Raw genomic sequence first — 22,064 nt, 5'->3', positions numbered from 1 at the left:
AAAAGCAAAAACACAAATAAAGGAATACTGAAAATTCAGGACAATAATTTACAATTACTTTCTGTGAAACTCCTGTCTCCAATGTTGTCTTCGTCCCGCTTTGCCTGAAGGACAGAAGTAATGAGAACTACAGAGCTCTAATTTTCAAGTGCAAGAGTATTTCAGTGTGTTCTACCCCAAAGCAGTGCATTCCGGAGTATTTTCAGGCAATATTGTAGAAGTAATCTGTATGCTCTCCATTCCACCCTGAAAACAGCTGGCTGGAGGTCCATCAGCATATAAATTAAGAAGTAACACAGGTCTTCTTTCATTTGCAATGAGTGAAGGACCAACAAAAAAGTATAAGCACAAAGCTCCAGAACTTAATCATCTTACAGGACAAGAGAAAAAACAAGTAATTACATATTTATCCCCTGCTTTTCCAAGCTATCTGTCCTCAATGCAATGTAAAAACTGTACAAACAATGGCAAGTTATCTTTTTTTCCCCCACTAAGTGCTGCCCAGTTTGTGAGGTCACACTGTATGCCTACTGTAGTGGTAATTTTTTTCTGCAAACACATCATCACAAGAACTCACTAATTTCCAGTGAAATCTGAACTCACAAGCAAAATATTAAGTTCTCATTGAGACACAAGCTCAGCTAACACCACCAACACCACAGTCTTTAGTCATAAACTGTGGTCCCACCCACAACAGAAAAACCACACTTTTCAAACCCATATATGTAAATAAAAATTCACAGCCACTGTGGATATCAGGTTTTATTCTCACTGACGTGTAGGCTTCTTCCAAGGCCACAGAAGCATCCTCCATGGATACAATGGTTTGCACAGAGAGCACATGGTCTCTTTCCCTATCCACCTTTTACCTCCTTTTCTTTCTCTTTTTGTCTGACCTGAAGCTAGTGTAATACAAACATTGAGTCTATTTGCCTTTTAACTAATAAGATACCATGTGCCAAACCACTATTATAGGTAAATTGTTGGGGGTTTTCACTTTTTTTTGTTGTTGGACAGAAGGCAGGAAGAGAGAAGGAAATGTGCTTGGTTTTTTGTATTTACAACTGTTGAAAACCAGAAAACACAGGAGAAATCACAAACTCCATAACCACAAGAAAACAATCTATATTGCAAGTAATTTTGAAATGTGAGAAGGAGTATCAGCCTACTGCTTCCTTACCTTTAAAACATCAAAGATGCAGCCGGTCAGCCAGTTATTAAAAGACTTTTGAGACAGTAATGTTCTCTGCAAAATAGCACACAGATTATTTTAAGTGTCACTACAGTTTAACTGTTGCCACTAGGGAAAGCAGAAACATTTTGTTCCAGTTTGTTCCTCTAGTGTGGTTTTGCTGAAAAAAACACCTGTATTTTATTTCTAGTATAACCTACTACAGAAAACATAGCTTAACCTTTTCTCCCCCATCTCCCACTCATGCTTCACTTATTTAAAAAAGCTCAATTTTCTTGACTTGGGTCTTGCTGCACTTTTCCCCTCTCCTTAGACCCATCTGGAGCTGTGAAGATGTCCCTTCTTCCATTAAAGCCTTTTATTTTATAGTACTTATCTATTTTTAAGACTTAGATGTTTCAGTCAATATGAGGCATTACAGTAGAAAATAATTGTAGTGATCTGTTCTTCTGTGTTGCTTAATGAAGTAAAAAGGAAAGTTGCATGGCAGTTTGGCAGTCTTACTGGCTGTGAAGTGTCATTAAGTAAGAGATGGCAAGTTTTATCACGCACCTCTGACTACTAAATTCACAAAACAAACAGAAGGTTTACCATGGGAGGCAGAGAGAGATCAGGCAATATCCTCAAGTCACTCTTCCAGTAAAACAGCGTGTGGTTACTAAAATTGCTATGGGAACATGGGAGTTCATCAGAAACATACAGTTCTAGGTGAAAATGTTCCTTAACCTTTTACATTGCCACTACTACAAAATAAAACAAGGTGCAGAAAATCTGGTGCTTGTATACTAGGAAAAAACTAAAACACTACATTAAAAACAGTGTCATGCTAAAATGTTTTATGCAGTCTTTGCTGTTAAGCTGTAGTATTTGATTACAAAAAGAAAGTCTCCACATGCATCCTCCAGTAGTGCACTTCACTTGATTTTAACACATGCTTTAATTGCAGCTGAAGAGGCCACAGTGAAGGGGTAAATAAGAGACAACTGTTTTATTTGGAGCCAGTGCTGCATGCAATTATTTTGCTCAATGGACTACTCATAGGATTTTGGAGGGAAGTTGTATTTGGGTATCTCCACTGGGCACAAAATTTCTGCTCTGAGTTCCCTCGATGTTTTATGGTCCCTCCATAATCAAAGTGTATTAAAAAAACAAAAAACAAAAAACAACAACAAAAAAAAGTCCTTCAGCCAAAAAAACCTGCTAAATTCACCAGAACTGCCACGTTATTCATAGTTTCTCTAAATCACATATCCTGTTCCCAAACATTCGCAGTTTGTGAAACAAGGGCTTACTCCCTCTAAACACCAATTAATAAGTATCTTTCAGGACACAGTGAAACAGTATTCCTCCAACACTGCTACTACAGCACCTTCACAAATACATTTGGATTTTATATTGTTGCACTAAGGAAGCTCTTCAGTGCTTTCTGCAAAAGGGCCAAAATGTGGTCTGGAAATGAATATAAATGCCAATTATTAAAACCAATATTCCAAACAAAGAATTCAGGTTACCCAGGTTATCTGAATTATCAAACCTGGCTTCTCAAAATACAAACGAAGCCTTCTAAACTAAATGTAACACCAGAAAGGAAAACAAACAAACAAACAAACAAACAAAAAACCCCAAGACTTTTAATTATCCATGTAGCATATTTCTTTCTGGTTCCTCTCATTTACCCCATTAGGACAACAGTCATTTAAAGTGACAGCAGATGGCATTTGAAATTTTTATGACTTTTCCAATGTCATGGGTATCATGGACATGATTTAATAAACCAGCCCAGTTGGGCTGATGAAGCACAAGGAATGAATTAGTCTCTTGCTCCTTAAAAAAAAAATAAATAAATTCATCAAGAAAAAATAAATAACTTGCACAAGCTTTTTGCTTACAACATGCAAGCTATCTATTGGATTATTTTCTTTTAAAAATTACTAGCAGAAATACAGAGAACTGATTACACTGGTGACTGAATGTATCTGGAATATGGTAAGTATGAAATTTGGCCACAGAGCCTTGGCAAACATGAAAATAACCAAACCAAGAATATAAGGCTAATAATAATGCAGAAAGATTCCCATTACATAGGGAATCTTTCTTCATAAGAAATATTTTCTATAACCTTGATATCCTGATGACAGTGTATATAATAAATTATTCAAACAATAATGAGTATGTTTGGCATCCAAAGACTTGAAAGACAGGATTATGTATTTGGTTAAAACTACTCTAAAAATTATGCCTTGTTGTCAGAAAGCACCAGAACTCCTACGCCACAAGTAGCTCTAAAACATCTCCTGCCTGTATGCCACACTGATGTAGGCACAAATGGCTTCTGTGAAAGCAGCTCTTGGAGAAAGCAAGGCAACACACCCCAGAAATTCTAGGACTAGCTCAGCTCCATCCTCTATCCACCTCTTCCACCTCCAGATTCTCTGCTTCTATAAAACCTTATTTTACAAAATATAGCCATACTGAGATGTATATCTTAAATTTCACTTACACTGTTTTTAATTATGCCATAAACATCGTAATTGTCAAAACCCACTCATCCACTCACCCACCAGTCTGATGTGTGTGTCATATTTGTATTGCCAAAAGTAAGACATCAAGAAGTAAGCTGCAATAATACAGTCCAGACCTGCACAATGGCTACAGAACAAAACTAAAAGACAATAAAAGAATGTGTGGATTTCTCACTTTGAAGTATTGGCTGTGTCTCAGACACACTTATTTATTATTTCAAAGTATATGACAGTGTAAGAACAGTTCAGATTGCATCAACTGTTCCAACACACACTCCAAACACCCTTGTCCCCCTCTATTCACAAGAACTAGAATTAAGAAGTCATCCTGCTTCCCAGCAGAAAGTACTTAGGTTATATGCCTGAACTTACGGTCAATGCGTGGCAAGACCTTTTGCTAATATTCTACCTCTGTGTGCATTAGTCTGTTTCAGATTAAAGAATTGAGATTTTTTTTTTTCTTGTAAAGCTTTTAACAATCTACACATAGAAATCATACTGGAAACAGTATGTCAGAATTCCAACAGACTTTATTCACAAACGCATTCTTCTCAAAATGTAATTCCTCTCCTAATCCACAACTGCCTGCTACTGTTTAAGTTGTACACCTAAAAGGTCTATTTTGTCTTTGAGAGCACCGACAGAGAGGAAAAGAAAAAAATACCCAGATCCCTACTCCACTGCAAAGACTGTTTAATTATGATAAAGAAAGGGTTAATTATGCATTCCTAATTTTTTTCAGGAGTTTAATTTAAGTATTGAATCGATAAAATTGACAAGACCTGAAGGGGAGGGGGGCACATATTAGAAGCAAGAGGTAGAACATTTCTGTGCTTGGTACTTTTTCCTTTAAACAAAACATAATTTTTAGATTACATAAGTGAGAAAGGCAAAAGTGTTATTATTCCTGCTATGCTCTGTAATGAGCACAACATCACCTGCAGGTTAGGATGCAGTTTCATGTGAAATTTTAGTAGTACCTTCCACTGGCAGAATACCACTGTTAAAAGAAGATAAAAGTGTCCCAGAAAAACCCTGCCTTTGGGCTTAGCCTGACAGTAATTAATACGTTACATTTTATCTATAAACTTTTTCAATTTATTAAATATAGCGATATCACATTTTAAAACCATATTTCTGTTCCTTACACTTCATGAAACTAAATGTGAATTCGGTCTAATAACTGGCTTGTACATTTTGGTTTTACAGACCATCTTCTAATCGGTTTAAAAAACCACGCTACATACACAAGACAGCCTCAGAAATGCAGCCATCCGCCACTCCACTTTCCCTAGCAAGCTGTCTGGCTTCTCCATCTTCATTCACCATTCTCACATTAGTGTTTGCAGTGGACTGAAAGAAGGTAAGTGCTTTGACTATACCTTGAAGGGAAAGCACATCACCACAACCCCTTACATCTGACTTGCTTGGGGAGGCACTGCAAACATACAGGCGCAGTCCCTGGTGCCACAGGACGGAGCATGTTGAAGTACTGGGGACTGTGCATCCAAACGACGGCTTAGCACACCAACCTGCTGCCTGTACATCTGTTTACAAAGCAGCACTGAGCCAGCAATGGCCCACAGGTTTATGGTCATTCCTGTGTCACACTGCAACTTGGGTGTAGGTGTAACTAGGTACACAGCCTGACCCACTGAAGGTAAGACAACACGCAGTTTTAGCAGTGTATTAAAACAAAGAATATTGCTGTTTGTTACTTCTGAACAGGAGGGGCAAAGCTACACAGAAGTCAGATCTTCCACAGCTTTTTCTACAGAGCATTAGCACTGTATTAAAATCAGCACCTAAGGAAAGAACTGCAGAATTACAAGGCATATCAGTTACCACATTAAAATACTGGTATGAGAAAATATGAAAGGGCTAGACTAAAATCAAGAACTGCATTTAGCAATAGTCTGAAGGAACATTTTCAAATTGTGGCAAAAACCTGCTATTTTGACGTACAACAAAGATGGATCCTGGTCAAAAGGAATTGATAAATGTGTAACTTATTTAGACACAAAGCAACAACACAAAAAAAACGCACTACTGATTTCAGACCTTAGGGAAATTACTCATAAAAGTTGCCTATCACAATAGTGTACTTTCCCAATGCAGAATACTGCAGATTTTAGAGACAAATCTGCAGCAAATTGAGGTTAGCATTTAAAATACTGAAGTTTTTCAGAAATGCACTATTACTTTTAACATATAATCTTCATGTCCCACTCACCGAATGTGAAATCAGATTACAGGTTCATAGAAGTAAAAGAAAACAAAGTTTCCTTGAAACGCTACTCTGCTTATTGGTCCTAAACAAACTTAAATCACCACTATAAACCTTAAAATAAACTAAGTCAATAATCACAGAGTGACAAGAGGTCAGAATCCAGGTCCCAAACTGTTTGTTTCCTGCACTACAAATTTTTCCTAAAGTAACTGCAACCACAAATATATGCCCAAATGCTATTTTTGTAGAATATTAAATGTGGAATACTACAAAACTTGCACTCCAGGCACAAAGCTACTATTGCCTCTGGTCCTTTATCCAGTATATTGGTTTCATCTCATTTCAGTGCTCCTCATTGTGCATGTTTTACCTAATTAATATAATGCCCAGGTTATGCTAATTATAGTAATACTGGTTAACACTTGACATTGATCCCAAGTCTTCCAGGTTCTGAGCAACTCATTGTTTTCCGTTATCTAGTAGAGACTGGGTGATTTTAATGAGAATCAATTTCAGTGAAGAACTCATCTGCAATGCTATAGCGCTTTCCTACATCTCTCATTAAGTAGCATTTCTAATGAAAATTCACTTGGGCATCTTAACATAATACCCAGAATGGAAGATGTGACAAACTGACTAGAATCGTATGGTTTTTAGAAAGGGCCAAAACAAATTAGGAATCTTTCACAAAAGCTAAGTGCAACTCTTACCTAGGGAAGAGACACTTTGATTTGTGGATTTAATATTTCTGTTGCTTTCCTCCTCTAAAAGGGTGGTCCCACCTTTGACCCTCTCTGGAACCTTGGTGTTCTTGCCTACTTTTCTTGTTTAAACAAAACAGAGCAGATTAAATACAAAATTAGTCATGCCTCTATTCAGCTTTTTTCAGGACTCTGCAGAAGAGTCTAGTTACATCTTTATAGCTGAAATCTCTCCGTAACTGGAGAGAGATCATCTGGCCCAGCCATCACCACTCTCCCTGTAGCTCTGAAAGGCCAAGTATTTTGCTTCACAGAGCATTTTCAACATATAGCTTCCCTAGAAATGTCCACCTCTAACATCTTACTGAAGGACAGCACTTTCACGATGTGAAAATTTAAATCTCTTTTAAACCTTCCTGCTACAGAACCACATAAACTGTTCCTTCCAAATTTAATTTAGCCATTTTCAGTGATGTTCTCAACTTTTTCCCCTCCAATACGAAAATCTTATTTAAAATACTAATTGAAAACACTGAAATCCTTTTGATAATAATCACTATCAGCTTAGACAAGAATCTGAGTTTCAGTAGTAGTTGCCTTAATCACTTTATTCCTTTTTATCTTTTCCTCATAACTTCATCATCTTTTACTTTCTGTATTACTGCACACGTTACAACATCCTGTATTTCTGTGATTTCCTTACATCAATTTCCTACAAATCAATTACTAGTTGAGAAAACAAAGTGGTAGGCTAATTCCTGCAGTTCAAAGAAGGTTTTGCTCCTCCGCCATTCACTTCCTGCCTTGGTCAATTTCATACATTCCATGTCACTCTTGATCCTTTACCCAAAACTATCTTGGCAATTGTCTCTTAGCTGTTACTAATGTGCATAATATCTACTCTAAATGTGTTCCATATTGACATTTCCGTAATTTCCATTCCTCTCCCCCTCCTATTTTCTCTTTCATAATACATGTGAATTACTATCAGGTAACTTTCTTATAATTGCTATTTAATACCTGTATCTTTTAGTTGTCTATATTTTACTTACAAATCATATTCTTCTTTTTGTATTCTTTGGCTTATGTATGGACACAAGAGAAAATTATTTTAAAACAGATACAGTAGCATGAGATAAGCTCACCATCTGTAAAACTCTGTGTGCAAACTTTATGCATAAAGCTCTTTGCAACTTGGATCGCTTGGAGTAAAAATAATATTATTTTAAGGTTGAGCATATGAATGACACTACTAGTAACAGAAAAAAAATCTAATCAAATAGCACTTCAGACAAACATGTTCAAACACAATTACAAAAAAGAACCACTAAAACCAAAATGCTTAGTAATTTCCTGCTTTTAAAATTTGTAGGTATTCTTGAAATATTTGTCTCTCCATCTCTTGATTTCATTAACAAGAAATGCAAATGCATCAACCTTCATAAATTCCATGCAAGTCCATTTCTGCCTCTGAAAACAGTTAAGTTTTATGAGCTTACCAAAAGTCTTCCTGACCTTTGTATTGGTAGCAATAATGAAGGCACAAACATACACATGCAAGACTCTCACTTTTATCCACACCTAATAAATGGATAACATTTGTCCACAAGTAAAATGTTAGTCTGAAGACTGTCTACTAATATCTGGGAAACTACTGCTATTTTGGTAAGTATAAGTCCAACAACCTTGAAAAAGAAGTGTAATGGTTAAAAACAGGGCACAGTTTCCAATTTAATTTTCTTTGCTAAGTCACACCCCTCCTCATGCTGACAACTCATAACCACCTGCAAACCACTGCCTCTTTCCTTCTGTCAGTGCAATTTTTTTGTAGGGCCCACTGGAAACTTAAGCTCTCATGATTTCTAGAAACCTCTAGGCCATCGGTTTTGTTTCATTTTCTAATTAGTTTCAGGGATCCATTTTGCAGTGTAGCTTTACAAACATATTGGCACAACTAAGACGGCGGTGAACTGCATTTGCCAGCCTTTCTTCCACCTACTAAAGAAGAAAACACACACTTGGGGTTTCGATGGCTTTAGAGGGAGAATCAATATACTTCTCAACAGCCAGCAGGAGGAGAGCATTTTGTTTTGCTTTTATTTCCAAGGTTCATCTCTGCAATCACAGTTTGTTCCACTGCTTTTATGCTTGCCTTGAAGTACACTTGACAACTGTTGACACAGGCATCTAACCACATGCAAAACCACTTTGGTTAAGCAACTTTCAGGTTTAGAGTCTGCATCAGTAATTTCAGAATGAAAACATCTCCTACACTCTAACAAGAGCAACCAAGGAAACTCAGTCCCATACTGTGCTATTCCCTGTGATGCCTGTTTCAAAGGTAACATTTTCCTTCTTAGTCAAGGATTTTCTGCCCCTTTGCAGACTGGTTTCCAGGAGCTATGCAGCCAACAGACAATAGTCACGGAATTTAAGCAAACAGATTTCATTGTCACTCGCACATCTGCAGACCCTCACTATATACATATATAAATATAAACTTTTATTTATTTATTTACAAGTTTGAATAGGGATTTTAATTACAATCCAAAAATCATTGGAAAAATCCTTTTTGGTCACCTCACCCATCCTTCTGCTAGTACAGGAGCATGCTTTATCTTCTACTCTCTGGAAATTTTTTTCCTGTTTTATATGAAGCATTCATCTGCCTAGGGGCAGATTATTAACCTTCAGAAAGTGGAGAGTACACAGCTGATTCCCTGTACTAGATTCAAGACTAGAAGAAAGCCCAGCCAAGCACTCTCTCCCAAGTGCATTATTTCAGCATCTGGACTGCTTGCTCTCCGCAGTGCCCAAGAGTATTATCTGCTTGGCATTTAATGACCTGACCTTAAATCTGAATGCTTATAATCGATTAGTGTTTGGGAAAAAAATCCAGGACTTCTATGAGAAACAATCAGCAAAAATGAAATGGTAACTTTTACACAGTTTAAGTCAATTAAACTTGTCAATTAAACTTGAAAAGGATTTTGTGGGACAAATTTAAAAAGACACTTTTCTAGCCCAAAGGGTTTCTTCTCAACATATTCCAAACATTTTTACACTCAGTAAAGAGTATTCTTTAACCAAATAAAAACCCCATACACACACCCCAAAAAAACGCCACTGGAAAGAGTATTTTAATGGACATGTACGAATTAGGTGCAAATGATAAGGAAACGGTGACACTATGTAACTTGATCATTACTTTTTTAAAATATTATAAATTTATTTCCACAAAGTGAAAGAATAATTTTCTTTTCGGAAGCTGTGAGGTAATAATGAAGATATTAACATATTTTGTACATGTACAATGGCAGATTAATTTTGCACCTGCTGGTAAAGCATCACATTACTGGATATTGTTTCCAGTGGCAATAATAACCTACAGTTTTCCTAAAATTCACACTCTCCCTACCCTGTAACTTCTGTGAAAGAATTAAACAGATGCCAATTCCACATAACTCTGAAAATGGGAAATGCTTATTTTTATATAAAGACACATACTAAAGTAATAGGACTTTGATTTCGAGCTGCAAAGCTCTTTTTACAGTTTTATAGGCTGACTCATGTTTGGTCCACAATTCTTATTTCTTTCTTTAGTTTAAAAAAAAAAAAAAGCTAACGCTGAAAGCACATTACTGAAGTGCTTCAGAAAACACTGGGAAAAACAGAATGCTGATTTTTCTCCATTGTCTGAAGCCACATCATTATAAAAAGCCAGAAGTCTGTCAAATTTTCAAGTTTTGAGCATCTTTATAAATACTCACATTAACAAAAATATTCAAGTTACTTCAACAAATTCAAAGCTGGGTTATGTTGGATTTGAATGTTTTGAAAACAAACTATTTTATTGCAAAGAAGGGAAGAAAGGGTTTAGAACAATGCTTCTGTCTATCCATAAAGAACAGATATACTAGACGCCTTTTTTGAGGGTTTTGTTGTTGTTGTTATATCCTTCCTCTGTCTTACTATTTCCACACATCTTTGAAAGATCTGCTCTTGGTCTGTGGTTTACCCCTTGATCGCAGTCAAGGTCTTCCCCTCAAAAAGCAGTAAACACAAGTGTACTCTGTCCTAGGCAGGCATCGCAGGCCTCAGTCTTAGAAGTCAAAGGTGGCTCCAAGCTCTTTGTGACTCCCTCAAGGCCACAGAAGCATACAATTGCTATTTGAAATGGTAATGTGGATTTTAAAGCACCACTAAAAAATTAAATTCAAATTATGCTACACTTGAATTTTCAAGAGCTTTTCAGAATGACTTTTCAGATACCAGGTTGAGAACAAAGCACTGCATCATGTGGCATAATGCTTCTCACAGTGCATTTCTTCCATGCATGTTAAACATCCTCATCCTTACCCCAAAAAATCTCTGTAGGTTCACGTCAGCTTCAGTTAACTCTCAATGACCAACACTTCCTTGCTGCTCTATTGCTGTTAATTGCCTTTACTGCCTCCATTGGACTCTATGATCTTTAGGGGTTTTTTCCAACCTGAATGATTCTATGATTCTATGCACTTCTGCTCTTTGTTATACTGTTCTCAGACCACACTGTGCCAGCTTACCTGAGTCTGCCTGGCTACAGTACCCTTGGCAAAACAATTCACTCCAAAAGAGAAGCTCCTCGCTGCTGCAACAAGCAGTTCTCCTGAAAAGGTTTAGAATTAAACATTTCCTCCTGTATGTGTCTCAATATATCTGCATTTGGAAAGAAATCAAATAATTCCCATTTCAGTACTAAAAAAAGGCTATTCTTTATCTCATCTGTATTATCTACAAACCATTTTGTTCCTCATTAGAAAGACTTTAATTTTCACTCAACACGATACACATTTAGAAAGAGGAAACTAAAATGCTCACTCAAGAACTTGTTAAATGTTAGCCACAACAGACAGAATACACTGCCATCCAGGAACTCTAAAACTGTCTGAACACTACCTAAACATCTTTCTTGCATTTATATCATTCCATGCTGTCCCTTTAGGAGCAGACAATACCCTACAGCACAGCACACAAAGGGCTTTAAGGCCTGAATAAAACAGGAAACCAACCTAATACAGAATTATAATGAGGTATTATTCAATCAACTTGTTGTTCAAAAAGAAAAGCAACAGAAGCAACAATGAAGAAAACAAGATACCAATATGGTGGCAGCACTTGAAAGCGTGTATTAGAACTCCTTAGACACAGCATCAACACCAGGAATTCCATCTCACTTCGATGGCAACAATGCTGTTTGAGGAATTTCAAAGGTATTTTGGAATCTGTTGCATTTCTTTGATAGGAGTATAATGTACTTGTTCCTATGAAGATGGGATGATGGCAAGGAAGAAGGAACGGGAATATGAAAAGGCAAAGCGATCTAGAAATGACAACAAGAAAAAACAGCTCAGGAATTCTGCTTCTCTGCTGTCTCAAGGACTGTCCTGGATCTACAGACACCTTTCTTCCTACCTCTAAATTGCAATCTTCAAATGAACATTCTCTTCCCGAGTACTCTCAAGACCTTCTAATAAAACACACTTCCTTTCCACTAATGACTTCAGGTACTCGCAGTCAGTATTTGTAATGTTTATGCACTTGTTCTTGAGCAAAGATATGTATTTGTTTTCAAGTGTGTATAGTTAGACTTTGAAATTCATTTACTTAGGATTCAAATGAGGAGAAGAGGAAAGACAACATGAATCTGAACTCTTCTGTGCAGTTAATCAGCCCTATACTCAGTTCTAGACTGCAAAACCCTCCAGGACCACTAAGTATGATGGCACTTCTAAGCAACCAGTGTGCAGCCCCCTAAGGTCCACTGCCAGTGCTTCTCCAGAGAGCCTAGGCCAGTAACTCTCCTATGCTGACACAGCGGGTAACAAATTTCTCCATCTCATAAAGAAGCCAAGTGCACCCTTCAGTGCTGAAGTACTTAAAGAAACGTACACTGAGCAGAGCTGCCTACAGATCTGGCCCTTGCCAATTCGTTTTGCTGTCAAACTCCCAATCTTGTACCATGACATTCCCAAGTATAAGCTCCTTGTTTCTGTTGATGCTGGAAAACGGGACAGAGAAGTGACCTAGCATTTTTAGCCCTCCGTAAAACTCTGCTGCATGCTTCTATGCACCAGAAGTAATCCAAAAAGCCTCAAATCAGGCATGACTGAAAAACTCAGTGCCTAATCCTGATGCTGTTGACCAAGGAAGCATTTACAAACACCACTTACAAAGCAATTCTTGTAATATTTTGATTACATGCACAGCAGAAATTGTCATCCCCTTACACTGCAACAGCTATAAACTCACCAAGAAAGCACCACAGTGCAATTTTCACTTCCATTTGACCCACTGGTTTGGTTCCATCTCATGGGCTGCCTGGACCACTTAGTTACTCTGACTATCTAAATGAGAGTACATAAATGTTGCTCAAGGGGTCAGAAAAAGCAGCAGCTTCTCCTTATATAAATTTCAAGCCAGACAAGCATTTTCATTAGCTTTGGCTCTATTTTTGGTTTTGTATTGCCCTTTCATTACTACAAGGCTTCAAAATGTATCCTCAGTAACAGGATCTGTCTTGACATGGAAAAAAAATAATATTTTCCTTTCCCCCTTGAAATCTTTTCCTATTACTGCCTTGCCAGTGAGTATGCATTCCTAGAAACACGTATTTGTAATTTCATTAGTAGTGATTTTATACAATCATACCAAACAAGATTTGTTCAAGGGCTGTAGGCCACACTGTGGGTTGTGGATTTCCTGTGAAAGAGGTTGCATTTCATGTATTTTAACCAGTGGAAAAGGTCACTTGTCATAGAGCTTTTAAAGTTGCTAAATATTCATACAAAGCCAAGTGCCATGAGTTTAGATGCCACACAGTTCCAGATACCAGACTCCTGTAATTTGTAAACAACAGGAAACAAGATGAGTGAAAATTGCCGCCCTTGCATATAATTGAGGTGATGACCTACCCTCTTCTACCTGAAGCAGTACTGGAAAGGGAAAGCATTGTTACAGACAGCTGTTCAATGTCAAATGCACAGCGTTGATACTGTTTGATAGCATGTACTGTGTATTTATTGCCTCAAGCAGGACAGATGTTAACAACACAGGAGACACTCACTTTTTACTCTTTCAAGAATATACATACCTTCTCCAGGAAGCCAGATCTGGCAATTTCATTAGTTTGTACATTGACAAAAAAATTAGCAAAAGTAACAGGAAAGTAAGCTTAGTGATTCTGTGAAGCGGACAGAAAATACAGAACAATCCAATTGCTTTTAAATTCAAAAACATTCTATTAACCTACAAAGCAGCTTGGTTGGAAACTCATATAATCACCAAGAGGATTACTTTTCCTTGACAGTACCATTTTGTACCAAAACTCATGAAACAATGCATTAAAGAACTGACAAAGGAAAAGCAGAGCACGGGGGAGAATCACAATAATGATGATCACAAATGTAAACTGAATGCAAATGAAGCAGCGTGGGCTCCTTCTGTACTACTCTGAGCAGACCTGGTGAGATGCTTGTCACATAAAATACCTAATTAGTTTGTAATAGTCTACTACAGAGCCGCTGGCAAGGCAGGAACCAACAGGGTAACTGGATATGGTTCTCCTCACCACAGTGTTTTCTGAAGGTACATAAGACAAAAGCACAAGCAATGTGAATGGGTCTGGCAGCTGCTTCTTGCCACCCTTTCACCCCCAAACAGCCTCTTCTGATGTGTTGACGTGGTTAGGCAGAAAAGGTATGCATGTGTGTCAGTTCAATGAGATACATGACAGGTTGTGTATAAAGACAATGAAGAGGGAGGACTGGGTGCAGGATGCACAGCCCCAAAGTGGTCATGTGGGACTTGACCCTGGCAAGATGCAAATGCTCTGACACAGATCGGCTTCTCTCCTTTGGGCTGCACGGTAAAAACAGTGTAATAGAATTTGTAATTTCCTAAGCCAAATTAAACAGTTTCACACATGATGTCCTCACTTTTTAGTATTATAAAAGAGACACTGTTCAAATGCTTCAAACAGTTCATTTTTGGTTTCTGTGGCTAGCCCTGCTCTTCAAAGGATTACAGAGAAAGTCTGAAAGGACAATACTGCCAAGTGCTCGTATTTTGAAGCAGAATCTCACAACTGTTCAACTTAATGCTGACAAGTATTCGTGGCACCGTATAGTTAAAGCCCCTGTAAATTTATCAAAACCATCCCTCTGCCCTCAGACTCTCAGCGCTGCTTCTTCTGGAAGAAAGGAAACTGCCTTATTGCATAAACGTAAGGGATATGACCAAGTCTCCCAAGTCCTGTGCAGATACTTCGACTAGAATCCTCTACCCTCACTCAACCAGTAACTACCCCTTCCATTGCAGAAGATGGGAGTTATGACTGCTGCAGTCAAGATGCTAAAGGCAAAGCAGGCAGCTGTTCCCAGACAGCTTCCTGTCTCGTTCCCTCCCAGGACCGGGACCTCGCTGTTAACCTCTCTAACAGGTCAGTGTATGTTTCAGCAGCAGGAGATGGCTCACATGGAGATCCTCACTCCAGCAGCAGGCTGCTGACCCTCAAGCTGATGTGGATGTTCCTCCATGCAAACATACTCGCTACTCAAATGCAGCTTTTGTGTGACTGTTCCAGAGTACATCCTCTGGTAAAGGAGTTGGAAAGGACAAAACAAGTTGGAAATTATTTTTTTTTAAGAACTGGATGGAGATTTGGCATGTGAGATAGTTAAGGAACAATGAAAGTTAATTTGCTAAATATTCTCTAAAATTTTAGAAGTTACTTAAATATTGTAAATTATCTGTCAGATTTTTAAGCCATTTTGTCCAACTTCCTTTTTGCATTTCAGAAACTTAAAAGGGCAAAAAGCATACTTGTTAAATTTAAGTTATCCTTAGCTCTTCTATTAAGACAGACACCTTCCAGCATCTATGGGCAGTCAAACAGATTTTAAAAGCCTGTAATTATACTCAGACTTGCAATGATATGCTTACAAATATGCAATGGAGTTCTATAATTTTAAATATCAATTCCAGCCTGTACAGACCAGACAGTATACATAATTTTATTGTCAGGCGCTGCCTTAGATATGTCCATGCCTTTACTGGATTTGATGTTGAAGCTGGCCTTATGTATGTCACAAAACATAACTACATTTTCAAGAAAAAACAATTAATATTCAGCATAAATAAGCAAAAGAAAAAACCTTACCAACATAAGAAGTGGAATAACTAGGTCAACTGCAACTGAAGATCAGGCAAGTGATTTGATACTGTAGGGATTTTAAAAAAAACCTAGAGACTGATTTAAATGACCTATTTCATACACATTAAGATATTAACACAGCAAAAGTTATTCAGACAACGTGACACTCAGCAAGAAAAAAAACACCCCAAATATTACGGTACTTCTAAAAATGTTCATTTAGATAACGCTCTTATCAAATTTGCCTACAAAAAAACTGCCCTACAGCAATAATTAAGCAAAATGGATTGAAAATACTATATTTTACGAATCGGAAATTAGCTACAGTGGACTTCTAGTCGACAAGACTTCTTATGAAGATAACAAAGACATATCACAGGAGAAGAGCAAGATCTGAGTGACTCGAGTTAAAATATGTCAGCCTGCAGCTCATCTTTTCAGAAGCTGCAGAGAGAACCAAAATAAATAAGACACTGGCTGACTGACTACTCCATGTCCATTATACATTCCTACTCATCTCCCTTCTTCTTAGAATATTTTTCATATAATTTAAACAGCAACATAATCTAATCAAACCTAACTTTCAAAGGTGAAAAATACACAACTGGGGAAAAATACACAAAATAATCAAGTACATCTTAAAAAAGAAGTTAAAGAAGTTTGTGCAGGTATGCTTTTTTATGCACTAATAAAAGAAAAGGCAGATGAAATATTGAGGAAAACGAGATAAAAACTCCTTCCAGTGTTTCTCAGCAGCTCAACAGTTAGTATCATTATTTACTCTATGAAGAAAATGGAATTAAAAGTTATAGAAATCACTAAATAACTGCTTAGGGTAGACACTAAGAACCCATTTTATTGGCATTTGTATTGCATTGTTTTTCCTGTTCCTTCACAGAATTTTGTTTCTTCTGCTTACAACACAAGAGTTTCTATCCATGCCCATCACAGAGCTTGCTAAGCAGTATTGCAGTAAACAGCACTGTTTAACACAGGAGTAGAAAGCAGAAAGTTTCCTCGATTTTCTGCCCACCTTGCCACAGCTGCAGAAGTAAAATGCAGTGCTGAGAAAAGAAAGTTTAACCAACTACCAGTAAGCCTGAAAAAAAAAAACAGGAAATCATGTAGAGAAAAGGTGGAGTGCTGCAGTCAGTCTAGGCAGCTGTGGACATCATTCTCTCTTCTACAAGTCTGCTATTTAATCATCTTTTTTGGTCTACTTATTTTTTTTACAAATAAGCTGTGTAACACTTAAAGCTTTCTTTGAACACTCCACACTGTTCTTTCTGGATACCCCAAGCAAAGTCACTGACCTACCCCTTTCTGGAGTCTCTCCAAAAAATGCATTTCTATAGTGCAGCTCTAAAGGTTAGCAGCATTTATAGGCAAGTTCACAACTTCCATTAAAACATTCTGTATGTATTTAGATCTTGCTTTTAACTTGCTCTTTTTTATATTATGCTTCTGACTAAACAAATCCTCATTTTCAGAGTGCTTCCAACACAGCATGCACTACCAGAAGACAATGCATTAAGACAGGTGTACGTCTTCTATTCCAACCCAAAAAGTGAACAGCAAAGCGCAGACTGCTCCCAAGCTACCACCACAGTAACAAGGAGCAAGGCAACGGCTTCTGTAAGTGTCAGTATAAATTAAAAACAGGCAGTAATCATGACTGTCGAAGACAATCCTATCTCTTCCAACAAGTTCTGAAGGTAGCCCTTACACAGGAACCTGCTACAGTAAAATAAAACACTGTTGGCTCAAAGATGTTAAGTATTTTGAAGCATAAGGCTACTGAAAAAAACCACATGGAAATTCCTTTTTTTAAACTCCACATCTCTCATAACTTTTCTTGTTTAGAACCCCTGAAAGGAAAAATAAGGGATTATTAGGTAACAAAACTTCCCACACACAAGTCTCTCCAAGCTGCAACTGCTGAGCAGTAACAAGTTCACCATTCTACAGATGGAAGAACTGAGAATCTGAAGATGGAAACCTGAGAAGCACTTCCAGTGGTTCTCAGAAAATGTACAGACACATATTTCTAGGTAGCTCTGCACAACTTCCCCAAAAACAAGGCCTTCATATATAAAAAGGTACCTTCTATTTCTATAAAGAACATATTCCACCTCTTCTCTGCTTGTACTAATTGTACAATGGTGCAAAAGACAACCACTTCTTCCTGATTTAAATGCCCTAAAATGCTACTCACTTGCTATACTTACCTCTAAAGAACTTATGATGCTCTGAATGATACCTTCTAACATTCAAGAGAAATATTAATTTTAATGCATCTATACATAGATTAATTACCTGGTTTTAAACATCCATGTTCAAAAGCTGCTGACTTGGAGATCACTGAATCACATACATTGGAGAAGACCTTCAAGATCATCAGGTCCAACTGTTGACCCAGCACTGCCAAGTCCATCACTAAACCATTTCCCTAAGCACTGCATCTACACCATTTTTAAACACCCCCAGGGATGGTGATTCCACCACCTCCCTGGGCAGCCTGTTCCAATGCTTCACCACACTTTCAGTGAAGAAAGTCTTCCTAATATCCAGTCTAAATCTGCCCTGGTGCAACTTGAGGCCATTTAATCTTGTCCTGTCGCTTGTTACTTGGGAGAAGAGACCAACCCCCACCTGCCTACACCTCCTGTCAGGCAGCTGTAGAAAGCGGTAAGGTCGCCCCCTCAGTCTCCTCCTCTCTAAACTAAACAGCCCCAGTTCGCTCAGCCGCTTCTCATCAGACTTGTGTTTCAGACCCTCCACCAGCTTTGTTGTCCTTCTTTCTGTTACACATTGTCTTCCTCCGTCCTTGCCTCCAATTCTCAAAGGCAGCAGTCAACTTTGTTGTAACAGATGTCACATGCAAAAGAGCTATGTTAGCAAGACAGCCTTGCTGTTAGAGAAAATTCAACTATGTTCACCTCTCCCTAATGTCACCCTTTTCTTACACTACCTTATCTCTCTATCTCAGAACCAGGAAAAAAAAGACATGGGAGAGACGCCAATTTTTAATACATTTGTGAAGGGTCCACAGAACTCACTGCCTAAGTAAAAGCAAAGGGATCAGTATAGCCAGGAAGTACTGCAAAAGGTACTGAAAAAACACCATTATTTTCCATTGCTACACACAAATGAAGACAACAGTTCATTTGCTAAAACACTGTACAGTTTCCGAGAATAGCAGGCAAGGAAGTATAAAGATGCCTGAGAATTTGCAATGAACCCCATGTATACTTTTTCCTTGTCTGAAAAGGCTAAAGGACCAAGCCTACAAAACCAGTTTGAGGCAAACAGGAAACAAATTTTGTAAGAAAAAGATGGCATGCACAACTGCACTGAACGAGAAAAACCTCACGAGATCTTTGTGTTTTTCAAATACCCTCAAGTTAAACTCAAGTTTAAATCTGTCTGGTAATGAAATGGCTCACCAAGTTTAAACTTCAAAGTTAAGTATTTCAGCTACTTTTCTGCTGCTTATTTGGTTTGACAATGGTGAAGTTACACATGGTGGACAATTCAGTTTACTCTTATATAAAACAAGAGTTTCAGTACTAACTGTAGCCAGAGGTTGTCCAAGGCTGTACACACTCAACTGGGACTGTTTTCTTCTTTAACTCCATGACACAAAGACACATGAACAAAGTCCTAAGACTCTTTTAGTGGGAACAAAGCATGTGCAGAGGCTGTAGCCAGTTACAGGTTTTGTAAGTTCATGCACTATAGACTGTACTCATAAATTGTGTGTACAGCCAGGTGAAACATAAGACTACTGCTGTAAAGAGATTCTTACTGTAAGCTGGGTAATCAAATCATGTAAGATCACAAATGAAGCCAAATAATTAACCACACTCTGCAGTACAATTGCCAGAGGTAAGTGCATACTCCTGGAGTCACACCGTCCAGTAAATGGTTTCTAAGTAAAATATCAAACTACTCACAACTCACAGATCATGGGTTACTGTGCCATCCATTTCTACTACATTTCTACTGGTAAGAAAACAAAAGCCCACTCAGCACCTTGAAAATTCTGGACTACAGCTTTACTTTTTCCTCTAATTAAATGGATTTAATCAGAGATAATGGGTATGAAAGATCAAAAAATAGTCTAATGCAAGAATTGCTCTGTATTGCAAGTCTGGAATTTCTGGCTCTCACGTTGAGCAGTGGAATTTCTGACAGCTTTCTGTAGCAATGTGACAGCCTGGAAGCAAATTGTAAATTTCAGGCTCATTTTTCTGAGCTGTTCCACACACTCAAGATTATACTGTCGTTCTTACTACATCTCCTACAAATGTGAGGACTTTTCTCAATATTCTGAAACCTCCTCTTAGGGAAGTTTCTGCTTTCTTATCATCAGCTATTTACTAGATTTTAGTTTTTCAAACAAAATCAGTTTCATGATGTACTTTGCCAAAACCAGCTACCTTGCTTGTATACAGAAGTTCAGAAAGACCCTGAACCAGGACTGTGCTATCTGAGGCTATCCAGGCATCCCATTACCTCCTCTAAATAGGAATGAAAAAAACTTCTGTCTCGATCTCATCCTTAAAACATTTTTGCATTCATCTAAGGCCTGTCCTACTTACTTCTAGCAATTGCTAGAGACTTACAAATCTGCTTGATGAGAAGACCAAAATCAGTTTAAGGGTGTGCACGCAAGTTTGTGTTCTGAGAAGCAAAAGTGATACCCCCATCAGAACAGAAAGTGGTTGAGTAGCCTATGAATGCGAGAAGTAATTTACAATTGCTTAGTCTTTGCACCTCATCACAGTCCTTCCAGTGTCATGTCTTTTAATTGTCGTCTTTTTTTGAGGCCCCACAGATACAAATTACTCCTCTATTTTGAACCAAAAAAGGCACCTATAAATGCATCACCCCCAAAGCTAAGGACTGAGAAGGCAAATAAAGAGGGCACATCATGGCATGGATGCTCAGCTCTGCCCCCTCCTACCTCTCTGGAGTGGGAACATATCACTAGCATCCACCAGCTCTCACTGTTACACCACTCCACAAACACAACTTGTTTTCAGAGGGAAACAAAGGGCTAAAATGAGGGTGAAGGGGAAGCACCACTCTGTTTCCTTAAATATCCATGCAAGTGTGGGTCCTGCCTACATGCCATACAGGCTGTACAGAATCTACAGTGTGAATTGAGTGATTGATCTAGCTTCACTAGAAGAAAAGCTCTGTTTCTCATCTACTGTGCTTTGCTGTTAAAAAAGGGGAAAGTATTCACAGTGGCAAACTTAGAAAGCAGAATGGCATACACCAAAGTAAACAGAGCAAAATGTCTAAGGTATAGATTTGTTCACAGTTCAGAAATTAATAAAAAGCCTGTAAAAACTGGAAGGGGAAAAAAAAGAAGACCATGCTGTGTTATTTCATTTAAGATTTCCAGACTTTTATTGGCTCTGTAGAATGATGAATATGTATTATGATCTCAGTTTAAAATGCAGTCAGACCCTATTTTGACTTTGAACAAGTGGTTACAGGGGAAAAAAAAAAAAAGAAAAAAAAAAGAGTATAAAATATTTCCAGTGTTATACGCCCCTTTTAAAACATCTAGAAGCTAGGGGAAATGAATTAAAAGGAAATTAAACTACATTAGTATAGTAACATTTTAATATTAACTGTCTTTTGTCAAAAGTATTACATTAGCAGGTTTAACAAACCAGCACATTTATTAGTTACTTGTCTTGCATTGGCAGACAAAATCCTGTAATAAATTTTTTCAAGTATATGTATAAAGAAGGAACAAAATAAATGAAGTACTGAATTCTCACAAGGAATCTACACACAGCATTCACACTGAAAAACACCACTCCCCCAGGAAGTCCTTAATGGTTGAGAATAAAATCATAGATGAAATAAAGAGAAGGAAAACCATGAAAAGAGCAAAACCTTCCAAGAAAAGAGCAAAGCCTTCCACAGGACAACCTGTAATTAGATAACTGAATCTAATGAAATCTGTGGAATGGATTTACAGAAATAAAATGGATAACTGTCAAGAGACAACAGTGGGTATGAATGGTTTATTTACCCCAATGATTTTCAAGCATAAATGTTAACTACAGATCATGTGCAAAAATACATAATAATAAATATAAATATATATAGTAAAGTGCCTTACTGGATCTTCCTACTGAAAAGGCATAGCAGAAACTAGTTAAGAACACACTCCTACTTCTCACATTCCTCTGCAGAGATA

General features: G+C 37.7%; 1 protein-coding gene across 2 annotated transcripts in view; it reads right to left on the bottom strand.

Annotated features, from left to right (window-relative positions):
* COMMD10 (COMM domain containing 10) overlaps window positions 1-22,064 on the bottom strand; it is a 118,919-nt gene that overhangs the window by 66,814 nt on the left and 30,041 nt on the right. The window contains exon 6 of one of the 2 annotated variants that reach the window (XM_037374324.1): window positions 15,845-15,905. The exons of the other annotated variant lie outside the window; for it this stretch is intronic. Coding sequence (XP_037230221.1) covers window positions 15,870-15,905 — 36 coding nt within the window. The 3' untranslated portion in view covers window positions 15,845-15,869. The remainder of the gene's footprint in view (window positions 1-15,844; window positions 15,906-22,064) is intronic. 2 annotated transcript variants of the gene reach the window in all.

This window comes from Falco rusticolus, chromosome Z (genome assembly GCF_015220075.1).
Source record: "Falco rusticolus isolate bFalRus1 chromosome Z, bFalRus1.pri, whole genome shotgun sequence".
NCBI classification, from domain to species: Eukaryota; Metazoa; Chordata; class Aves; order Falconiformes; family Falconidae; genus Falco; species Falco rusticolus.
This window is presented reverse-complemented; position numbering and strand designations above follow the sequence as displayed.